The sequence below is a fragment of the Coregonus lavaretus genome (genome assembly GCF_964263955.1).
Source record: "Coregonus lavaretus genome assembly, contig: HAP1_SCAFFOLD_333, whole genome shotgun sequence".
NCBI lineage: Eukaryota > Metazoa > Chordata > Actinopteri > Salmoniformes > Salmonidae > Coregonus > Coregonus lavaretus.
Genome location: NW_028164623.1, coordinates 233,243 through 256,804, shown reverse-complemented (window position 1 = coordinate 256,804; position 23,562 = coordinate 233,243). Strand labels below are relative to the sequence as shown.

General features: G+C 37.6%; 2 protein-coding genes across 3 annotated transcripts in view; one reads left to right on the top strand and one right to left on the bottom strand.

Annotated features, from left to right (window-relative positions):
• Nucleotides 1-1,257: 1,257 nt before the first annotated feature.
• Nucleotides 1,258-11,876, bottom strand: LOC311116840 (non-histone chromosomal protein HMG-14A-like). 2 transcript variants are annotated; one of them, XM_084191875.1, is made up of 6 exons: nucleotides 11,734-11,876; nucleotides 10,744-10,773; nucleotides 10,425-10,454; nucleotides 5,952-6,005; nucleotides 5,321-5,446; nucleotides 1,258-2,110 (listed from the first exon to the last, which is right to left on the bottom strand). In XM_084191875.1, the coding sequence occupies exons 1-6, from the start codon at nucleotides 11,746-11,748 to the stop codon at nucleotides 2,063-2,065; spliced, it is 303 nt and encodes a 100-aa protein (XP_084048001.1). In that variant the 5' UTR covers nucleotides 11,749-11,876; the 3' UTR covers nucleotides 1,258-2,062. The 2 variants fall into 2 exon arrangements, with proteins under 2 accessions (XP_084048001.1, XP_084048002.1); XM_084191876.1 differs by having other exon boundaries at nucleotides 10,744-10,770; nucleotides 11,734-11,859.
• A 1,286-nt stretch (nucleotides 11,877-13,162) lies between these two features.
• The window catches only part of LOC311116841 (adapter SH3BGRL-like), a 65,757-nt gene continuing 55,357 nt past the window's right edge, over nucleotides 13,163-23,562 (top strand). The window contains exon 1 of the mRNA XM_084191877.1: nucleotides 13,163-13,558. Within this exon, the coding sequence (XP_084048003.1) occupies nucleotides 13,514-13,558 (45 nt within the window). The 5' untranslated portion in view covers nucleotides 13,163-13,513. The remainder of the gene's footprint in view (nucleotides 13,559-23,562) is intronic.

The window sequence follows — 23,562 nt, the reverse complement described above, 5'->3', positions numbered from 1 at the left end:
TGATATGTTCTCGCAATTTGTATTCTCTAACATTTCAGATGTTATAATTTTTCACAAAGTAGTTTGGATGTATTTGACTACTTTTTCAAAATAACTCATATTTTTCTTAAAGCTACAATACAGTATGTAACTTTTTGGGTGACCCGACCAAATTCACATTTAATTGTGCGTTATAGATCTGTCATTCTCATTGCAGTAGTTCTGTTCTATGTGCGCTATTTCTATGCTTCCGTTCTTAAGTTTAGTTTTTGAGTCTTTTACTTTCAGTTTTGTACACCAGCTTCAAACAGCTGAAAATACAAAAAAATATATTATGGAAAATATACTGTATTTCACAGTGGTTTAGATGGTACAATGATTCTCTACACTGTACTTGCTTGTTTTGCCACATAAACTGAAATATGGCGAACTATTTGAATTTTAGCAACCAGGAAATGGCGGAGCGATTTCTGCATAGTGCATCTTTAAGGGTAGATTTAGTATATCTTAACTTCTTCCAGTGTGAAGTAATTGGTAAACTATATTTTTTGAGTAGCTTCACCAACTCTGTTAACTAGTAATTCTATGTATATGGTTTCCTGATTTTAACTCAGCGGTGTCAGTGTGGGTGCAAGATTTTGCTCCAGCCAAGCAGTCACACAACTAATACATTCCTCAATGATGAACAGGATTTGATGATTAGTTGAATCAGGTGTCATTGCTTGGTTGGAACAAAAGCCTGCTGCCACACTAACTCTTAGCCCCCTGCAGAGAAGACTGGCACCCTGCTCTCACAGCTGATACAGGACAAGGCTGACACCTAGTGGTCATAAACATAACTACTCTCCACAACCAAGAGACAAAATGGAGCCTGCTCTTAGAAGAATCTCCTGCAATCAGTTCTTTTATCCTTCCCTCTTTTTCTTTCTTCTGTCAAAGGTATCACTCTTTCTTTTCTTTCTCAGAGGTAAAGTATGAATGTTATAAATGCGTTGCCCCAGGCTTTTCTCTGACAGAGCAGCTGTGAGGACAAACGGGGCTCACATTAACACTGTAGGGCCTAGTCCTGGACTAAGAAGCATGATCAATGGAGAATCCAGGAGTAGGATTAATGTGTCTGAAGAAAACGTCCCTCGTTTTCCTGCCGGATTAGTCAGGAGCTAGTTTCACACCTGTGAATGACAGAACTACAACAGAACTGCAACAGCCTTCACACAGAACTAAGACCCAACTAGACCGGGCTAGGAGGACGTAATAAAGACTCAACAAAGGTTTGAGGAAAATTCACAGGACTTGCTTTTATTGGAGAATTCCAGAACATCAGAGGGACAGACAGACTCCTGCACACGTCAGAGAATCCTTCATCTAAAAAAAAAACTGTGTGTGTTTAGAAAACCAGCAAGATGGAGAGCTGTCACACACACGGCTGATGTAGTCGCTTAGGAGACACATGCATGTCACTGTTACAGGGTCGCCTTGGAGACACGCATGTCATTGTTACAGGGTCGCCTTGGAGACACGCATATCACTCTGTCCGGAATGTTTCTCATGATCCTCTTCCTCTTTCTTATTGGACAACACACTTTCAACACGCTTAGAACATGTTTAATGTAAAAACAGGAACATTAAGACAAAGCAAGGGAACTCACTGCACAGAACAGACGGGATCAAAACAGAACGTCAGGGAGAACCGTTAATAAACCAGGACTAAGGTAGAACCCTAGGACAACCGTAGTAGAACCAACCGTGGGGGGGGGGGGGGGCACAGGAACACACAACTCACTATGGGATGGGACGCGCTTTGCTTCCTACACAATCATGAAACGCCGTTTAAAAAAGATTTTAGTGTGTTCATCATCTTGCCTGCAGACACTTTGTTGATATGACCACTGCAGACCTGCATCATATTACTCAGCTTCGCTTTGTGCTAAAAATCTGTATGGATAGTAGATCGTATACTTATAAAATCATTGATAAAAATATTCCTCTGTTAACAATATGCCTTGGAGGGGGACCACGAACACTGGGGCAGGCTGGGGGAGGGTTGGGGTCGGAGATTAGGGGTCAGGGCTCGGCAGTGTTGCTACTCAGACTTGGCTTCCTCCTTCACCGCCTCGGGAGCCTCCTCCATCTGCAGGGTCAGAGGTTACAGGTCAGTAGAACAACCTGACATTCCTGTTTTAGTTTCTCATCCTAAACAGGAGCTTCTCTCTGCCATCAACCTGACATTCCTGTTTTAGTTTCTCATCCTAAACAGGAGCTTCTCTCTGCCATCAACCTGACATTCCTGTTTTAGTTTCTCATCCTAAACAGGAGCTTCTCTCTGCCATCAACCTGACATTCCTGTTTTAGTTTCTCATCCTAAACAGGAGCTTCTCTCTGCCATCAACCTGACATTCCTGTTTTAGTTTCTCATCCTAAACAGGAGCTTCTCTCTGCCATCAACCTGACATTCCTGTTTTAGTTTCTCATCCTAAACAGGAGCTTCTCTCTGCCATCAACCTGACATTCCTGTTTTAGTTTCTCATCCTAAACAGGAGCTTCTCTCTGCCATCAACCTGACATTCCTGTTTTAGTTTCTCATCCTAAACAGGAGCTTCTCTCTGCCATCAACCTGACATTCCTGTTTTAGTTTCTCATCCTAAACAGGAGCTTCTCTCTGCCATCAACCTGACCAGTCTTCAAATGTCCCTTGATGACCAGGCTCATGTCCAGCCTCATGTCCAGCCTCATGTCCTCTACAGTCCATGACGTCTTTCTAGTTCCTCCTAGTAGTACAGTAGTATATAGTACAGTAGTGTACAGTATAGTAGTATATAGTACAGTGGTGTACAGTATAGTAGTATATAGTAGAGTACAGTACAGTAGTGTACAGTAGATTAGTATATAGTACAGTAGTGTACAGTATAGTATTATATAGTACAGTAGTGTACAGTACAGTAGTATATAGTAGTATATAGTAGAGTAGTATATAGTAGTATATAGTACAGTAGTGTACAGTATAGTATTATATAGTACAGTAGTGTACAGTATAGTAGTATATAGTAGAGTATAGTAGTGTACAGTATAATATATAGTACAGTAGTGTATAGTATAGTAGTATATAGTAGTGTACAGTACAGTAGTATATAGTAGAGTAGTATATAGTAGTATATAGTACAGTAGTGTACAGTATAGTATTATATAGTACAGTAGTGTACAGTATAGTAGTATATAGTAGAGTATATTAGTGTACAGTATAATATATAGTACAGTAGTGTATAGTAGTATATAGTAGAGTATAGTAGTGTACAGTACAGTAGTATATAGTACAGTATAGTAGTATATAGTACAGTGGTGTACAGTATAGTAGTATATAGTACAGTAGTGTACAGTACAGTAGTATATAGTACAGTAGTATACAGTACAGTAGTATATAGTACAGTAGTGTACAGTACAGTAGTATATATTAGTGTACAGTACAGTAGTATATAGTAGTGTACAGTACAGTAGTATATAGTACAGTAGTGTACAGTATAGTATTATATAGTACAGTAGTGTACAGTATAGTAGTATATAGTAGAGTACAGTACAGTAGTGTACAGTAGATTAGTATATAGTACAGTAGTGTACAGTATAGTATTATATAGTACAGTAGTGTACAGTATAGTAGTATATAGTAGAGTATAGTAGTGTACAGTATAATATATAGTACAGTAGTGTATAGTATAGTAGTATATAGTAGTGTACAGTACAGTAGTATATAGTAGTATATAGTAGAGTAGTATATAGTACAGTAGTGTACAGTATAGTATTATATAGTACAGTAGTGTACAGTATAGTAGTATATAGTAGAGTATAGTAGTGTACAGTATAATATATTGTACAGTAGTGTATAGTATAGTAGTATATAGTAGAGTATAGTAGTGTACAGTAGTATATAGTACAGTAGTGTACAGTATAGTAGTATATAGTACAGTGGTGTACAGTATAGTAGTATATAGTAGAGTATAGTAGTGTACAGTAGTATATAGTACAGTAGTGTACAGTATAGTAGTATATAGTACAGTAGTGTACAGTACAGTAGTATATAGTACAGTAGTATACAGTACAGTAGTATACAGTATAGTAGTATATATTAGTGTACAGTACAGTAGTATATAGTAGTGTATAATATAGTAGTGTACAGTACAGTAGTATATACTGTGGTCCTCTGTAGCTCAATTGGTAGAGCACGGCGCTTGTAACACCAGGGTAGTGGGTTCGATCCCCGGGACCACCCATACGTAAAAATGTATGCACACATGACTGTAAGTCGCTTTGGATAAAAGCGTCTGCTAAATGGCATATTATTATATAGTAGAGCATAGTACAGTAGAGTACAGTATAGCAGTATATAGTAGAGTATAGTCGTGTACAGTACAGTAGTATATAGTAGAGTATAGTAGTGTACAGTATAGCAGTATATAGTATGAAAATGTATGCACTCACTAACTGTAAGTCGCTCTGGATAAGAGCGTCTGCTAAATTACTAAAATGTAAAATATAGTACAGTATAGTAATATATAGTACAGTATAGTAGTGTACAGTATAGTAGTATATAGTAGTGTACAGTTTAGTAGTATATAGTACAGTAGTGTACAGTATAGTATTATATAGTACAGTAGTGTACAGTACAGTAGTATATAGTTCAGTAGTGTACAGTAGAGTAGTATATAGTAGAGTAGTGTACAGTAGTATATAGTAGTATATAGTTCAGTAGTGTACAGTAGTATATAGTAGAGTAGTGTACAGTACAGTAGTATATAGTACAGTAGTGTACAGTACAGTAGTATATAGTAGAGTAGTGTACAGTACAGTAGTATATAGTAGAGTAGTGTACAGTACAGTAGTATATAGTAGAGTAGTGTACAGTACAGTAGTATATAGTAGAGTAGTGTACAGTACAGTAGTATATAGTACAGTAGTGTACAGTACAGTAGTATATAGTAGAGTAGTGTACAGTAGTATATAGTAGTATATAGTTCAGTAGTGTACAGTATAGTAGTATATAGTACAGTAGTGTACAGTATAGTATTATATAGTACAGTAGTGTACAGTACAGTAGTATATAGTAGAGTAGTGTACAGTACAGTAGTATATAGTAGAGTAGTATACAGTAGTATATAGTAGTATATAGTTCAGTAGTGTACAGTATAGTAGTATATAGTTCAGTAGTATATAGTACAGTAGTATATAGTTCAGTAGTATACAGTATAGTAGTATATAGTTCAGTAGTATATAGTACAGTAGTATATAGTTCAGTAGTATACAGTATAGTAGTATATAGTAGAGTAGTGTACAGTCTAGTAATGTATATTACCTGGTTGGTCTTGGCGTCTCCGTTCTCAGAGTGGTTCTCCTCAGCGGCCTCGGCCTCAGCGTTCTCCTTCGCTGCTGCCTTCTTAGTTTTCTTCTCCTCCTTCTTGTCGTTCACAGCCTTCTCTTTCTGGATGGGGGGATGACAGACATTATCCTTAACATTATCCTCATCTATACCATGTTCATATGTACCAGGACTACTATATGCCTTCTCTTTCTGTAGGGGGTTTATAGTTCTGTTTTATTTTTTATGCTTCTGGGGTTTGTAGTTCTGTAATGTGATGTTCTAGTCTGTTGTTCTGTTTGATGGTAGTTGAGTTGAGTTCTTGAGGGTTGGACTGAGGAGTATTTATGTCTGTTATAAAGCCCTTTTTTGGGGAAAAACTAATTCTGATTGGCTGGACCTGACTCCCGAGTGGGTGGGCTTATGCCCTCCCAGGCCCACCCATGGCTGCGCAGGGGCCCAGTCATGTGAAATCAATAGATTAGGGCCTAATTTATTTATTTCAATTGACTGATTTCCTTAAATGAACTGTAACTCAGTCAAATCTTTGAAATTGTTGCATGTTGTGTTTATATTTTTGTTCAGTATATTATGCACAACCCTGGGGATTGTAGTTCTGTTCTCTTACCTTTGCTGGTTTCTCCTTCTTGGCCTTGGGTTCAGCCTTGGCTGGGGCTGGTTTCTAGAGAGAGAGAGAACAAACATCAGTTTCATGTGTTCTACAACCACTGATCATTCCTAGTTCTACTGACCAATCGGAGCTAGGGCTTCAGATCTACTGACCAATAGGAGCTAGGGCTTCAGATCTACTGACCAATAGGAGCTAGGGCTTCAGATCTACTGACCAATAGGAGCTAGGGCTTCAGATCTACTGACCAATAGGAGCTAGGGCTTCAGATCTACTGACCAATAGGAGCTAGGGCTTCAGATCTACTGACCAATAGGAGCTAGGGCTTCAGTGGGACTTTACTGAGTTATAAACTGGTTCAGAGTTGTGTTACCTGTTAAATATGTAATACATGTGGAATTAGCTGGTGTATAGTGATAAGTGTAGTGTATGGTGCTTGTAGAAGGCTTCATATGTAATACATGTGGAATTAGCTGGTGTATAGTGATAAGTGTAGTGTATGGTGCTTGTAGAAGGCTTCATATGTAATACATGTGGAATTAGCTGGTGTATAGTGATAAGTGTAGTGTATGGTGCTTGTAGAAGGCTTCATATGTAATACATGTGGAATTAGCTGCCATGTATGGACACAGATGTAATTAACTAAGTGTTGTGTTCACAGCAGGATGTATTAAGTGTGTTAAAAGTAGATTGTAGCTGAGTTGAATATGTTATGTTTAATAATCTGGTATATAGTGATAATAAATGTGTAATGATGTGGATGTAGTTATAGTAGCAGAGATTATAAATGTTTAATAAAATGTAATAAGCGGTTATATGTGATATCAGCTGGTTGTAGCCACGTTCAATGTTATGTGTAATAAAGCAGGTCTATAGTGATAATGTGGTTTAGTGATTGTAGCAGAGATTATAACTGTTTAATAAAATGGAATAAGAGGTATTAGTGTTCAGCTGATTGTAGCTGAGTATGTTGTATATTGATAATAGATGTTATGCCGTTATAAATGTGTAATACTAGGGTGTAGTATAGTAGCAGAGGTAATAAAGGTGTTATAAGCTAGTATATAGCTAATAGATACGATATCAGTTTGTGTAATAACCTGGTGTATATTTATAATACATGTCTAATAATATGGTGGTTATTGTAGCAGATGTTATTAAGGTGTACAAGCTGTTGGTAGCTGAGTTTAATTTAGAATGTGTAATTACCCGGTACATAGTGATAATAAATGTGTAATTACCCGGTACATAGTGATAATAAATGTGTAAATACCCGGTACATAGTGATAATAAATGTGTAATTACCCGGTATATAGTGATAATAAATGTGTAATTACCCGGTATATAGTGATAATAAATGTGTAATTACCCGGTATATAGTGATAATAAATGTGTAATTACCCGGTATATAGTGATAATAAATGTGTAATTACCCGGTATATAGTGATAATTAATGTGTAATTACCTGCATATAGTGATAATAAATGTGTAATTACCTGGTATATAGTGATAATAAATATGTAATTACCTGGTATATAGTGATAATAAATATGTAATTACCTGGTATATAGTGATAATAAATATGTAATTACCTGGTATATAGTGATAATAAATATGTAATTACCTGGTATATAGTGATAATAAATATGTAATTACCTGGTATATAGTGATAATAAATATGTAATTACCCGGTATATAGTGATAATAAATGTGTAATTACCCGATATATAGTGATAATAAATGTGTAAATACCTGGTACATAGTGATAATAAATATGTAATTACCTGGTACATAGTGATAATAAATATGTAATTACCTGGTATATAGTGATAATGTGTCATATGATTGTATAGTGATTGTAGCAGAGGATATAGATTTGTTATTTGGCATATAGTGGTTGTATGATGTGTTTTAAGGTGGTATATAAGTATATGATGCGTTGTAAGCTTAATTATAGGCAATAAATGTGCTATAAACTGGTATATAGGTTATATGATGCGTTATAAGGTAGTGTATAGGTTATATGATGCGTTATAAGGTAGTGTATAGGTTATATGATGCGTTATAAGGTAGTGTATAGGTTATATGATGCGTTATAAGGTAGTGTATAGGTTATATGATGTGTTATAAGGTAGTGTATAGGTTATATGATGCGTTATAAGGTAGTGTATAGGTTATATGATGCGTTATAAGGTAGTGTATAGGTTATAAGGTAGTGTATAGGTTATATGATGCGTTATAAGGTAGTGTATAGGTTATATGATGTGTTATAAGGTAGTGTATAGGTTATAAGGTAGTGTATAGGTTATATGATGTGTTATAAGGTAGTGTATAGGTTATATGATGCGTTATAAGGTAGTGTATAGGTTATATGATGCGTTATAAGGTAGTGTATAGGTTATATGATGCGTTATAAGGTAGTGTATAGGTTATATGATGCGTTATAAGGTAGTGTATAGGTTATATGATGCGTTATAAGGTAGTGTATAGGTTATAAGGTAGTGTATAGGTTATAAGGTAGTGTATAGGTTATATGATGCGTTATAAGGTAGTGTATAGGTTATATGATGGGTTATAAGGTAGTGTATAGGTTATATGATGCGTTATAAGGTAGTGTATAGGTTATAAGGTAGTGTATAGGTTATATGATGCGTTATAAGGTAGTGTATAGGTTATATGATGCGTTATAAGGTAGTGTATAGGTTATATGATGCGTTATAAGGTAGTGTATAGGTTATATGATGTGTTATAAGGTAGTGTATAGGTTATATGATGTGTTATAAGGTAGTGTATAGGTTATAAGGTAGTGTATAGGTTTTATGATGCGTTATAAGGTAGTGTATAGGTTATATGATTCGTTATAAGGTAGTGTATAGGTTATATGATGCGTTATAAGGTAGTGTATAGGTTATATGATGCGTTATAAGGTAGTGTATAGGTTATATGATGCGTTATAAGGTAGTGTATAGGTTATAAGGTAGTGAATAGGTTATATGATGCGTTATAAGGTAGTGTATAGGTTATATGATGCGTTATAAGGTAGTGTATAGGTTATAAGGTAGTGTATAGGTTATATGATGCGTTATAAGGTAGTGTATAGGTTATATGATGTGTTATAAGGTAGTGTATAGGTTATATGATGCGTTATAAGGTAGTGTATAGGTTATATGATGCGTTATAAGGTAGTGTATAGGTTATATGATGCGTTATAAGGTAGTGTATAGGTTATATGATGCGTTATAAGGTAGTGTTTAGGTTATATGATGGGTTATAAGGTAGTGTATAGGTTATATGATGCGTTATAAGGTAGCGTATAGGTTATAAGGTAGTGTATAGGTTATATGATGCGTTATAAGGTAGTGTATAGGTTATAAGGTAGTGTATAGGTTATATGATGTGTTATAAGGTAGTGTATAGGTTATATTATGCGTTATAAGGTAGTGTATAGGTTATATGATGCGTTATAAGGTAGTGTATAGGTTATATGATGCGTTATAAGGTAGTGTATAGGTTATATGATGCGTTATAAGGTAGTGTATAGGTTATAAGGTAGTGTATAGGTTATAAGGTAGTGTATAGGTTATATGATGCGTTATAAGGTAGTGTATAGGTTATATGATGCGTTATAAGGTAGTGTATAGGTTATAAGGTAGTGTATAGGTTATATGATGCGTTATAAGGTAGTGTATAGGTTATATGATGTGTTATAAGGTAGTGTATAGGTTATATGATGCATTATAAGGTAGTGTATAGGTTATAAGGTAGTGTATAGGTTATATAATGCGTTATAAGGTAGTGTATAGGTTATATGATGCGTTATAAGGTAGTGTATAGGTTATAAGGTAGTGTATAGGTTATATGATGTGTTATAAGGTAGTGTATAGGTTATATGATGCGTTATAAGGTAGTGTATAGGTTATATGATGCGTTATAAGGTAGTGTATAGGTTATAAGGTAGTGTATAGGTTATATGATGCGTTATAAGGTAGTGTATAGGTTATATGATGCGTTATAAGGTAGTGTATAGGTTATATGATGCATTATAAGGTAGTGTATAGGTTATATGATGTGTTATAAGGTAGTGTATAGGTTATATGATGTGTTATAAGGTAGTGTATAGGTTATATGATGCGTTATAAGGTAGTGTATAGGTTATATGATGTGTTATAAGGTAGTGTATAGGTTATATGATGCGTTATAAGGTAGTGTATAGGTTATATGATGCGTTATAAGGTAGTGTATAGGTTATATGATGCGTTATAAGGTAGTGTATAGGTTATATGATGCGTTATAAGGTAGTGTAAAGGTTATATGATGTGTTATAAGGTAGTGTATAGGTTATATGATGCGTTATAAGGTAGTGTATAGGTTATAAGGTAGTGTATAGGTTATATGATGCGTTATAAGGTAGTGTATAGGTTATATGATGCGTTATAAGGTTGTGTATAATGTCTGTATGGTAGCTGGTCTCACCGCTGATAACCGGGCGGATCTCCTCTGGGGCTGCAACAGGAAGAGAAAACACGTCAACACACAACACACGCTGATCCAAACCCTCACACACGCTGATCCAAACCCTCACACACGCTGATCCAAACCCTCACACACGCTGATCCAAACCCTCACACACGCTGATCCAAACCCTCACACACGCTGATCCAAACCCTCACACACGCTGTCCGAGACCAACTATGTTGAAACTGAGCTGACAATACGAGTTGATTTATTTAATAGTAATTATAAGGGATGAGTTGTAGTCGAGGTAACAGTGTTGAGTCTGTCTCAGTCTCACCTCCTCCTTGGCGTCCCCAGCGGCTCCCTGCTGAGGACAAACAACAACAAATAAACAACTTATCACAACAACAACACTTTATTGGCCTCTATAAGAGCAAGCAACAGTCTACGGTGGCTCAAATTACATATTTTTGAACTGTCAGGGAAGACCCCAGATAACTTTTCAATTTCAAGAAAAAAGTAAAAATGTCATAGATAATGTTAAAGTAAACTTGTTTCTAGACCAATTGGATTTAACTGTAATGTAATATTTGAGTTTTGTTAACAGTTTATGTGTTTTTGGACCAGTAACACTGAAAGTTGGGGTCCCTAAGTATCTGTCTCTGTCTTTCTCTCCTCTCTCCATCTCTCTTCTTTCTATGAACTCAGGCAGGATTTGAAAACTCGCGCGGGGCGGGATAAGCGAGGGGGGAGGAGCAGCGTTAAGCCTCCGCAGCGCCGCCCGCCGGTAGAGACACGACACTGCAGCCACCTGGGACCATGAACAAAGAGAAAAAATATACATTTTTATCGAAATACGACGACGATTGCATCTTTTAACGATCAGAATTGAAACTAGAGATACTAAAGCGAATTTTCGGGGCCATTTTGGGCGGATTGCGGGGAAAATGGCGGTAACTGAAGCGTTTCTGATCGGTAGGTCGAAGAAGAGAGGAAGACTTGGGCTGCAAAGCATGGCTGCTGGTTGTGCTTTAACTACATGGAGACAGAGAGACTTCTGGCTTCCCAAAGGACAGAGACTGCCGGGGGAAAGCAGCCTTTTAAGCCCGCAAGCGATCAGAAAAAATATTCATTTAAACACACAAAAAATACATATATATTTTTTTAAATACCCTCCAAATAAATACTGTAAATTCCCTAAAGAAATTGATTTATAATTAAGTAATCGTGGAGAGGGGATAGCTCTCTACATTCATTTGCACGCTATCAATAGCTGCCTGCTTTTCTTATTTCACAATCCTCTCTAAATAGTCACCAAACTACGTACCTTTCTCTTGGGCATGTTGGATTCTGGGCGATTCTGTTTCAGATGGAACTATAAAGTGTTTAGCTAGCTAGCTGTTGTGAGTTGAGTGCATGTGAAGCCAAGTGTCTGCTGCTGCCTGGTCCGTGTAGTAAACACACAGGAACAGCCACCAGACTGGTTGAATGGGGGGAGGGGTGCGGCTAAACGCATGATTGATGTGCTCTCCGCCAATTACGGAGCGCTATTCGCAGCTGCAGAACACTGTGAATTTGGGAACCAGTGATGTTCTTTACGCGCGAAGTGCTTCTAGCAAAGCGAGGGAAGTAAAGCCTTGCTAAAAGAAAAAATCACCATGAAAGAATAGCGAGGGCTTGATTAGTACCTGCCCCGGCGAACAGGGAACATGGTTTGATGGGGTCTAGAGGTTGCGTTTAATTTATAATGTCTTATTTCAATGGAACTCAAATAAAATAATCTCCCTCTGTTCCAAGCATCATATAACGACTGTCTCTACTCCACCATTTTAACTTCTGCCCAAAATAAGACGAAAAATACATCAACATTTGGCTTCGTGCTTGTGGCCAACATGGCGCCCTTCTTGCTCGACACATTTATGTTTGTCGGCTTTTCTAAATGAATCTGAGGAGAGGGAATGCATGCGTCGCATCGGCCGGGAGCCTGTAGGTGGCTTCAGCTACAAAGCCCAGTGTGAATGAATGGGCTGGTCTCGCTGCGCCCCTGGCGGACGAGGACAGACAGCACACCTCACTAAAAACATCCTCCTCTCTTATCTAGTCAGACACACCGAATAGAGAGAGAGGGGGGGCGGAATATGAATGATCACCTTCAAATGTGACCAACTAGCCTTACATTATGTTCTTCTATTAGCTATTGTAATTCATAGCCATTATCTAACTGGACTAAAATCCAAAAAGATCCAGATGTACCAGTATTGTAGTGGGGATGCAGTGTTTGATGTCTGCCACTGGAGGGCGCTCTGAGACGCCCTTTGACCGCCACCTGGCGCGACATTGTAACCAACTGGAACTGTGGTTCGATTATGATGTCATTCTAATGGACGCTACCCTGCTACTTCTTGATACATTGTTGCATTCAGACACAAAGTGGAGCTCAACGTTGAATTAGATCAGACGGCGAAAATAGACATCACATTGACTGGACAGACTAGGACTAGAAGGTCATATTTTTCTCTTGAAAGTTACAGTTCCTGACCCTTTACGTCCACGCCTTTAGGCTATTGAGTCTGTGGTCGACTTTTTGCAACTGATCAAGTCACGGTGACATTATTCAACGAGAAACGGAGGGTGTGAAAGAATGGAAAGAGAACGAGAGGGAGAGAAAAGGGGCGGGGAGAGAGAAGAGGGGCGGATCGTTCAGAACAGGACGGGAGGAAGTTGTCTTGTGAGTCATCGCTGTGAAACTCACATTATTACTGTTGGAGCAGAGCAGAGCAGAACAGAACAGAGCAGAGCAAAGCAGAGCAGAGCAGAGCAGAGCAGAGCAGAACAGAGCAGAGCAAAGCAGAGCAGAGCAGAGCAGAGCAGAACAGAGCAGAGCAGAGCAGAGCAGAACAGAGCAGAGCAGAGCAGAGCAGAGCAGAGCAGAGCAAAGCAGAGCAGAGCAGAACAGAGCAGAGCAAAGCAGAGCAGAGCAGAACAGAGCAGAGCAGAGCAGAGCAGAGCAAAGCAGAGCAGAACAGAGCAGAGCAGAACAGAGCAGAGCAAAGCAGAGCAGAGCATCATTCTGTCTGACTGGAGCCTCGGCGACAACGCACTCTAACATGGTGATCAAGGTCTACATAGCAACCTCCTCCGGTTCCACCTCAGTAAGAACTGAACAAACTACTTTTACACTTTTAGAACGATTTTGCAGGGGTCGGGGGTTCTGATGATGGTTTACTACATGTAGGAGTAGGTAGACTGCCACAGCTGAAGAGTAGACACTAGCTAGATTGTTTATTTACCAGACAGAGCTACTGTATATAATAACGATGTGCAGTATACAGTATATATTTCTAAACAGTAATAAGACATTATTCTCTGACTAGCTAAACCAGACAGTCACTTTAATAATGTTTCCATATCTTGCACTACTCATCTCATATGTATATACTGCATTCTATTCTATAATATTCTACTGTATCTTAGTCCATGCCGCTCTGTCATTGCTTGTCCATATATGTATATATTCTTAAATTCCATTCCTTACTTTTTTGTGTGTATTGGGTATATGTTGTGTTATTGTTAGATATTACTGCACTGTTGGAGCTAGAAGCACAAGCATTTCGCTACACCCGCTATAACATCTGCTAAACACGTGTACAGTGGGGAGAACAAGTATTTGATACACTGCCGATTTTGCAGGTTTTCCTACTTACAAAGCATGTAGAGGTCTGTAATTTTTATCATAGGTACAGTTCAACTGTGAGAGACGGAATCTAAAACAAAAATCCAGAAAATCACATTGTATGATTTTTAAGTAATTAATTTGCATTTTATTGCATGACATAATTATTTGATCACCTACCAACCAGTAAGAATTCCGGCTCTCACAGACCTGTTAGTTTTTCTTTAAGAAGCCCTCCTGTTCTCCACTCATTACCTGTATTAACTGCACCTGTTTGAATCGTTACCTGTATAAAAGACACCTGTCCACACACTCAATCAAACAGACTCCAACCTCTCCACAATGGGCAAGACCAGAGAGCTGTGTAAGGACATCAGGGATACAATTGTAGATCTGCACAAGGCTGGGATGGGCTACAGGACAATAGGCAAGGAGCTTGGTGAGAAGGCAACAACTGTTGGCGCAATTATTAGAAAATGGAAGAAGTTCAAGATGACGGTCAATCACCCTCGGTCTGGGGCTCCATGCAAGATCTCACCTCGTGGGGCATCAATGATCATGAGGAAGGTGAGGGATCAGCCCAGAACTACACGGCAGGACCTGGTCAATGACCTGAAGAGAGCTGGGACCACAGTCTCAAAGAAAACCATTAGTAACACACTACGCCGTCATGGATTTAAATCCTGCAGCGCACGCAAGGTCCCCCTGCTCAAGCCAGCGCATGTCCAGGCCCGTCTGAAGTTTGCCAATGACCATCTGGATGATCCAGAGGAGGAATGGGAGACGGTCATGTGGTCTGATGAGACAAAAATAGAGCTTTTTGGTCTAAACTCCACTCGTCGTGTTTGGAGGAAGAAGAAGGATGAGTACAACCCCAAGAACACCATCCCAACTGTGAAGCATGGAGGTGGAAACATCATTCTTTGGGGATGCTTTTCTGCAAAGGGGACAGGACGACTGCACCGTATTGAGGGGAGGATGGATGGGGCCATGTATCGCGAGATCTTGGCCAACAATCTCCTTCCCTCAGTAAGAGCATTGAAGATGGGTTGTGGCTGGGTCTTCCAGCATGACAACAACCCGAAACACACAGCCAGGGCAACTAAGGAGTGGCTCCGTAAGAAGCATCTCAAGGTCCTGGAGTATCCTAGCCAGTCTCCAGACCTGAACCCAATAGAAAATCTTTGGAGGGAGCTGAAAGTCCGTATTGCTCAGCGACAGCCCCGAAACCTGAAGGATCTGGAGAAGGTCTGTATGGAGGAGTGGGCCAAAATCCCTGCTGCAGTGTGTGCAAACATGGCCAAGACCTACAGGAAACGTATGATCTCTGTAATTGCAAACAAAGGTTTCTGTACCAAATATTAAGTTCTGCTTTTCTGATGTATCAAATACTTATGTCATGCAATAAAATGCAAATTAATTACTTAAAAATCATACAATGTGATTTTCTGGATTGTTGTTTTAGATTCTGTCTCTCACAGTTGAAGTGTACCTATGATAAAAATTACAGACCTCTACATGCTTTGTAAGTAGGAAAACCTGCAAAATCGGCAGTGTATCAAATACTTGTTCTCCCCACTGTATGTGACAAATAACATTTGATTTGATTTGATTTGAACTGACACACTGGAGAGCTGAAGACATGACACCCTTCATATTGTATCAGTCATGTGTTTTAGCCAATAGCAGCCAGTTACAGTTATATATAGGCTATACCAGACAGTTATATATAGGCTATACCAGACAGTTATATATAGGCTATACCAGACAGTTATATATAGACTATACCAGACAGTTATATATAGACTATACCAGACAGTTATATATAGGCTATACCAGACAGTTACAGTTATATATAGACTATACCAGACAGTTATATATAGACTATACCAGACAGTTATATATAGACTATACCAGACAGTTATATATAGACTATACCAGACAGTTATATATAGACTATACCAGACAGTTATATATAGACTATACCAGACAGTTATATATAGGCTATACCAGACAGTTACAGTTATATATAGACTATACCAGACAGTTATATATAGACTATACCAGACAGTTATATATAGGCTATACCAGACAGTTACAGTTATATATAGACTATACCAGACAGTTATATATAGACTATACCAGACAGTTATATATAGACTATACCAGACAGTTATATATAGACTATACCAGACAGTTACAGTTATATATAGACTATACCAGACAGTTATATATAGACTATACCAGACAGTTATATATAGACTATACCAGACAGTTATATATAGACTATACCAGACAGTTACAGTTATATATAGACTATACCAGACAGTTATATATAGACTATACCAGACAGTTATATATAGACTATACCAGACAGTTATATATAGACTATACCAGACAGTTATATATAGACTATACCAGACAGTTATATATAGACTATACCAGACAGTTATATATAGACTATACCAGACAGTTATATATAGGCTATACCAGACAGTTATATATAGACTATACCAGACAGTTACAGTTATATATAGACTATACCAGACAGTTATATATAGACTATACCAGACAGTTATATATAGACTATACCAGACAGTTATATATAGACTATACCAGACAGTTACAGTTATATATAGACTATACCAGACAGTTATATATAGGCTATACCAGACAGTTACAGTTATATATAGACTATACCAGACAGTTATATATAGACTATACCAGACAGTTATATATAGGCTATACCAGACAGTTACAGTTATATATAGACTATACCAGACAGTTACAGTTATATATATACTATACCAGAGAGTTATATATAGACTATACCAGACAGTTATATATAGACTATACCAGACAGTTATATATAGACTATACCAGACAGTTACAGTTATATATAGACTATACCAGACAGTTATATATAGGCTATACCAGACAGTTATATATAGACTATACCAGACAGTTACAGTTATATATAGACTATACCAGACAGTTATATATAGACTATACCAGACAGTTATATATAGACTATACCAGACAGTTATATATAGACTATACCAGACAGTTATATATAGACTATACCAGACAGTTATATATAGACTATACCAGACAGTTACAGTTATATATAGACTATACCAGACAGTTATATATAGACTATACCAGACAGTTATATATAGACTATACCAGACAGTTATATATAGGCTATACCAGACAGTTACAGTTATATATAGGCTATACCAGACAGTTATATATAGACTATACCAGACAGTTATATATAGGCTATACCAGACAGTTACAGTTATATATAGACTATACCAGACAGTTACAGTTATATATAGACTATACCAGACAGTTACAGTTATATATAGACTATACCAGACAGTTATATATAGGCTATACCAGACAGTTATATATAGACTATACCAGACAGTTACAGTTATATATAGACTATACAAGACAGTTATATATAGACTATACCAGACAGTTATATATAGACTATACCAGACAGTTATATATAGACTATACCAGACAGTTACAGTTATATATAGACTATACCAGACAGTTATATATAGACTATACCAGACAGTTATATATAGACTATACCAGACAGTTATATATAGGCTATACCAGACAGTTATATATAGACTATACCAGACAGTTACAGTTATATATAGGCTATACCAGACAGTTATATATAGACTATACCAGACAGTTATATATAGACTATACCAGACAGTTATATATAGACTATACCAGACAGTTATATATAGACTATACCAGACAGTTATATATAGACTATACCAGACAGTTATATATAGACTATACCAGACAGTTATATATATATAGGCTATACCAGACAGTTATATATAGACTATACCAGACAGTTACAGTTATATATAGACTATACCAGACAGTTATATATAGACTATACCAGACAGTTATATATAGACTATACCAGACAGTTACAGTTATATATAGACTATACCAGACAGTTACAGTTATATATAGACTATACCAGACAGTTATATATAGGCTATACCAGACAGTTATATATAGACTATACCAGACAGTTATATATAGACTATACCAGACAGTTATATATAGACTATACCAGACAGTTATATATATATAGGCTATACCAGACAGTTATATATAGACTATACCAGACAGTTACAGTTATATATAGACTATACCAGACATTGCTTGGGGCCATTGTCCATTTGGAAGACCCATTTGCGACCAAGCTTTAACTTCCTTACTGATGTCTTGAGATGTTGCTTCAATATATCCACATAATTTTCCTTCCTCATGATACCATCTATTTTGTGAAGTGCACCAGTCCCTCCTGCAGCAAAGCACCCCCACAGCATGATGCTGCCACCCCCATGCTTCACGGTTGGGATGGTGTTCTTCGGCTTGCAAGCATCCCCCTTTTTCCTCCAAACATAACAATGGTCATTATGGCCAAACAGTTCTATTTTTGTTTAATCAGACCAGAGGACATTTCTTCAAAAAGTACGATCTTTGTCCCAATGTGCAGATGCAAACCGTAGTCTGGCTTTTTTATGGCGGTTTTTGAGCAGTGGCTTCTTCCTTGCTGAGCGGGCTTTCAGGTTATGTCGATATATATGACTTGTGTTACTGTGGATATAGATACTTTTGTACCCGTTTCCTCCAGCATCTTCACAAGGTCCTTTGCTGTTGTTCGGGGATTGATTTGCACTTTTCCCACCAAAGTACATTAATCTCTAGGAGACAGAACGCATCTCCTTCCTGAGCGGTATGACGGCTGCGTGGTCCCATGGTGTTTATACTTGCATACTATTGTTTGTACAGATGAACGTGGTACCTTCAGGCATTTGGAAATTGCTCCCAAGGATGAACCAGACTTGTGGAGGTCTACAATGTTTTTTGTGGAGGTCTTGACTGATTTCTTTAGATTTTCCCATGATGTCAAGCAAAGAGGGACTGAGTTTGAAGGTAGGCCTTGAAATACATCCACAGGTACACCTCCAATTGACTAAAATGATGTCAATTAGCCTATCAGAAGCTTCTAAAGCCATGACATCATTTTTTGGAATTTTCCAAGCTGTTTAAAGGCACAGTCAACTTAGTGTATGTAAACTTCTGACCCACTGGAATTGTGATACAGTGAATTATAAGTGAAATAATCTGTCTGTAAACAATTGTTGGAAAATGTACTTGTGTCATGCACAAAGTAGATGTCCTAACCGACTTGCCAAAACTATAGTTTGTTAACAAGAAATGTGTGGAGTGGTTGAAAAACTAGTTTTAATGACTCCAACCTAAGTGTATGTAAACTTCCGACTTCAACTGTACATACAAAATATGACATTTCAGTGTAATGTTTACTGTTCATTTTTTATTGTTTATTTCACTTCTGTTTATTATCTAGTTCACTTGCTTTGGAAATGTAAACATATGTTTCCCATGCCTATAAAGCCCTTTGAATTTAATTGAATTAATTTGAGAGAGAGAGAGAGAACAGAGAGGCAGCGAGAAAGAGAGCGAGAGAACAGAGAACAGACTGACTCCTTTATTTAGAGTTACTTCCTCTAGTACATTTCCTCTAGTACAGTTCCTCTTTCTGTAACTGGCTGTACTATAATACTCACAGTGATGTTATGGAGTTGAGTTACAGATGCATTGAATAGATTAGAGAGCCACATTTATTCACAAAAATCCAATATATCCAGTCACATGGTAAGTTTGTTTTCAAAGAGCACAAACAGAACATTTGTGACCTGACAATCCACTGTTGAGTAGCACAAGAGAGGTTATCAAGTTACACTTGAAATTCACTACTAATGTTTGCCAGCTAAATATTTTTTAACTATAAGTTAACTATTTAATGTGCCAAATACATCTTCTCCAGCTCAGGGCTCCAGCTATGCATTTCATTTGCTAACTTGATAGCTATAGGTGGCTAGCTTCCTGTTTACAGCAGAGACAATCAACCCCTCCTGGATCAAGTGTGTGTAGCCTTTTGAGATAGTTGTTTTTATTTATTTTTATTTTACCTTTATTTAACTAGGCAAGTCAGTTAAGAACAAATTCTTATTTACAATGATAGCCTACACCGGCAAACCCGGACGACGCTGGGCCAATTGTGCGCCGCCCTATGGAACTCCCAATCACAGCCGGTTGTGATACAGCCTGGAATCGAACCAGGGGGGTCTGTAGTGACGCCTCAAGCACTGAGATGCAGTGCCTTAGACCGCTGTGCCACTCGGTCTGTAGTGACGCCTCAAGCACTGAGATGCAGTGCCTTAGACCGCTGCGCCACTCGGTCTGTAGTGACGCTTCAAGCACTGAGATGCAGTGCCTTAGACCGCTGCGCCACTCGGTCTGTAGTGACGCGTCAAGCACTGAGATGCAGTGCCTTAGACCGCTGCGACACTCGGTCTGTAGTGACGCCTCAAGCACTGAGATGCAGTGCCTTAGACCGCTGCGCCACTCGGTCTGTAGTGACGCCTCAAGCACTGAGATGCAGTGCCTTAGACCGCTGCGCCACTCGGTCTGTAGTGACACCTCAAGCACTGAGATGCAGTGCCTTAGACCGCTGCGCCACTTGGTCTGTAGTGACGCCTCAAGCACTGAGATGCAGTGCCTTAGACCGCTGCGCCACTCGGTCTGTAGTCAAGCACTGAGATGCAGTGCCTTAGACCGCTGCGCCACTCGGTCTGTAGTGACGCCTCACGCACTGAGATGCAGTGCCTTAGACCACTGCGCCACTCGTATAACTTTATGAGCTGGGTTGTCTGTCCTTGCATTTAGTTTATGTTCGCTTGCGCTTGTTATTATTTAGCTAGCATCCACTATGGGAATTCACTAGTAGTTGTTATTATATAGCTAGGATCCACTATGGGAATTCACTAGTAGTTGTTATTATTTACTATGGGAATTCACTAGTAGTTGTTATTATTTACTATGGGAATTCACTAGTAGTTGTTATTATTTAGCTAGCATCCACTATGGGAATTCACTAGTAGTTGTTATTATATAGCTAGGATCCACTATGGGAATTCACTAGTAGTTGTTATTATTTAGCTAGCATCCACTATGGGAATTCACTAGTAGTTGTTATTATTTAGCTAGCATCCACTATGGGAATTCACTAGTAGTTGTTATTATTTAGCTAGCATCCACTATGGGAATTCACTAGTAGTTGTTATTATATAGCTAGGATCCACTATGGGAATTCACTAGTAGTTGTTATTATTTAGCTAGCATCCACTATGGGAATTCACTAGTAGTTGTTATTATTTAGCTAGGATCCACTATGGGAATTCACTAGTAGTTGTTATTATTTAGCTAGCATCCACTATGGGAATTCACTAGTAGTTGTTATTATTTAGCTAGGATCCACTATGGGAATTCACTAGTAGTTGTTATTATTTAGCTAGCATCCACTATGGGAATTCACTAGTAGTTGTTATTATATAGCTAGCATCCACTATGGGAATTCACTAGTAGTTGTTATTATATAGCTAGGATCCACTATGGGAATTCACTAGTAGTTGTTATTATTTAGCTAGCATCCACTATGGGAATTCACTAGTAGTTGTTATTATTTAGCTAGGATCCACTATGGGAATTCACTAGTAGTTGTTATTATTTAGCTAGCATCCACTATGGGAATTCACTAGTAGTTGTTATTATTTAGCTAGCATCCACTATGGGAATTCACTAGTAGTTGTTATTATATAGCTAGGATCCACTATGGGAATTCACTAGTAGTTGTTATTATTTAGCTAGCATCCACTATGGGAATTCACTAGTAGTTGTTATTATTTAGCTAGCATCCACTATGGGAATTCACTAGTAGTTGTTATTATTTAGCTAGGATCCACTATGGGAATTCACTGGTAGTTGTTATTATTTAGCTAGGATCCACTATGGGAATTCACTAGTAGTTGTTATTATTTAGCTAGCATCCACTATGGGAATTCACTAGTAGTTGTTATTATTTAGCTAGGATCCACTATGGGAATTCACTAGTAGTTGTTATTATTTAGCTAGCATCCACTATGGGAATTCACTAGTAGTTGTTATTATATAGCTAGGATCCACTATGGGAATTCACTAGTAGTTGTTATTATATAGCTAGGATCCACTATGGGAATTCACTAGTAGTTGTTATTATTTACTATGGGAATTCACTAGTAGTTGTTATTATTTACTATGGGAATTCACTAGTAGTTGTTATTATTTAGCTAGCATCCACTATGGGAATTCACTAGTAGTTGTTATTATATAGCTAGGATCCACTATGGGAATTCACTAGTAGTTGTTATTATTTAGCTAGCATCCACTATGGGAATTCACTAGTAGTTGTTATTATTTAGCTAGCATCCACTATGGGAATTCACTAGTAGTTGTTATTATTTAGCTAGCATCCACTATGGGAATTCACTAGTAGTTGTTATTATATAGCTAGGATCCACTATGGGAATTCACTAGTAGTTGTTATTATTTAGCTAGCATCCACTATGGGAATTCACTAGTAGTTGTTATTATTTAGCTAGGATCCACTATGGGAATTCACTAGTAGTTGTTATTATTTAGCTAGCATCCACTATGGGAATTCACTAGTAGTTGTTATTATTTAGCTAGGATCCACTATGGGAATTCACTAGTAGTTGTTATTATTTAGCTAGCATCCACTATGGGAATTCACTAGTAGTTGTTATTATATAGCTAGCATCCACTATGGGAATTCACTAGTAGTTGTTATTATATAGCTAGGATCCACTATGGGAATTCACTAGTAGTTGTTATTATTTAGCTAGCATCCACTATGGGAATTCACTAGTAGTTGTTATTATTTAGCTAGGATCCACTATGGGAATTCACTAGTAGTTGTTATTATTTAGCTAGCATCCACTATGGGAATTCACTAGTAGTTGTTATTATTTAGCTAGCATCCACTATGGGAATTCACTAGTAGTTGTTATTATATAGCTAGGATCCACTATGGGAATTCACTAGTAGTTGTTATTATTTAGCTAGCATCCACTATGGGAATTCACTAGTAGTTGTTATTATTTAGCTAGCATCCACTATGGGAATTCACTAGTAGTTGTTATTATTTAGCTAGGATCCACTATGGGAATTCACTGGTAGTTGTTATTATTTAGCTAGGATCCACTATGGGAATTCACTAGTTGTTGTTATTATTTAGCTAGCATCCACTATGGGAATTCACTAGTAGTTTTAATTATTTAGCTAGGATCCACTATGGGAATTCACTAGTAGTTGTTATTATTTAGCTAGCATCCACTATGGGAATTCACTAGTAGTTGTTATTATATAGCTAGGATCCACTATGGGAATTCACTAGTAGTTGTTATTATTTAGCTAGGATCCACTATGGGAATTCACTAGTAGTTGTTATTATTTAGCTAGCATCCACTATGGGAATTCACTAGTAGTTGTTATTATTTAGCTAGCATCCAC

What these genes read in the sequence shown, in the direction of transcription:
- LOC311116840 (XM_084191875.1), bottom strand. An exon ending in AGAAGGAGAAACCAGCAAAG is followed by an intron (nt 5,447 to 5,951) that starts GTAAGAGAACAG and finishes CCCCCCATCCAG; the next exon opens with AAAGAGAAGGCTGTGAACGA. An exon ending in GAGACGCCAAGACCAACCAG is followed by an intron (nt 2,111 to 5,320) that starts GTAATATACATT and finishes CTGACCCTGCAG; the next exon opens with ATGGAGGAGGCTCCCGAGGC.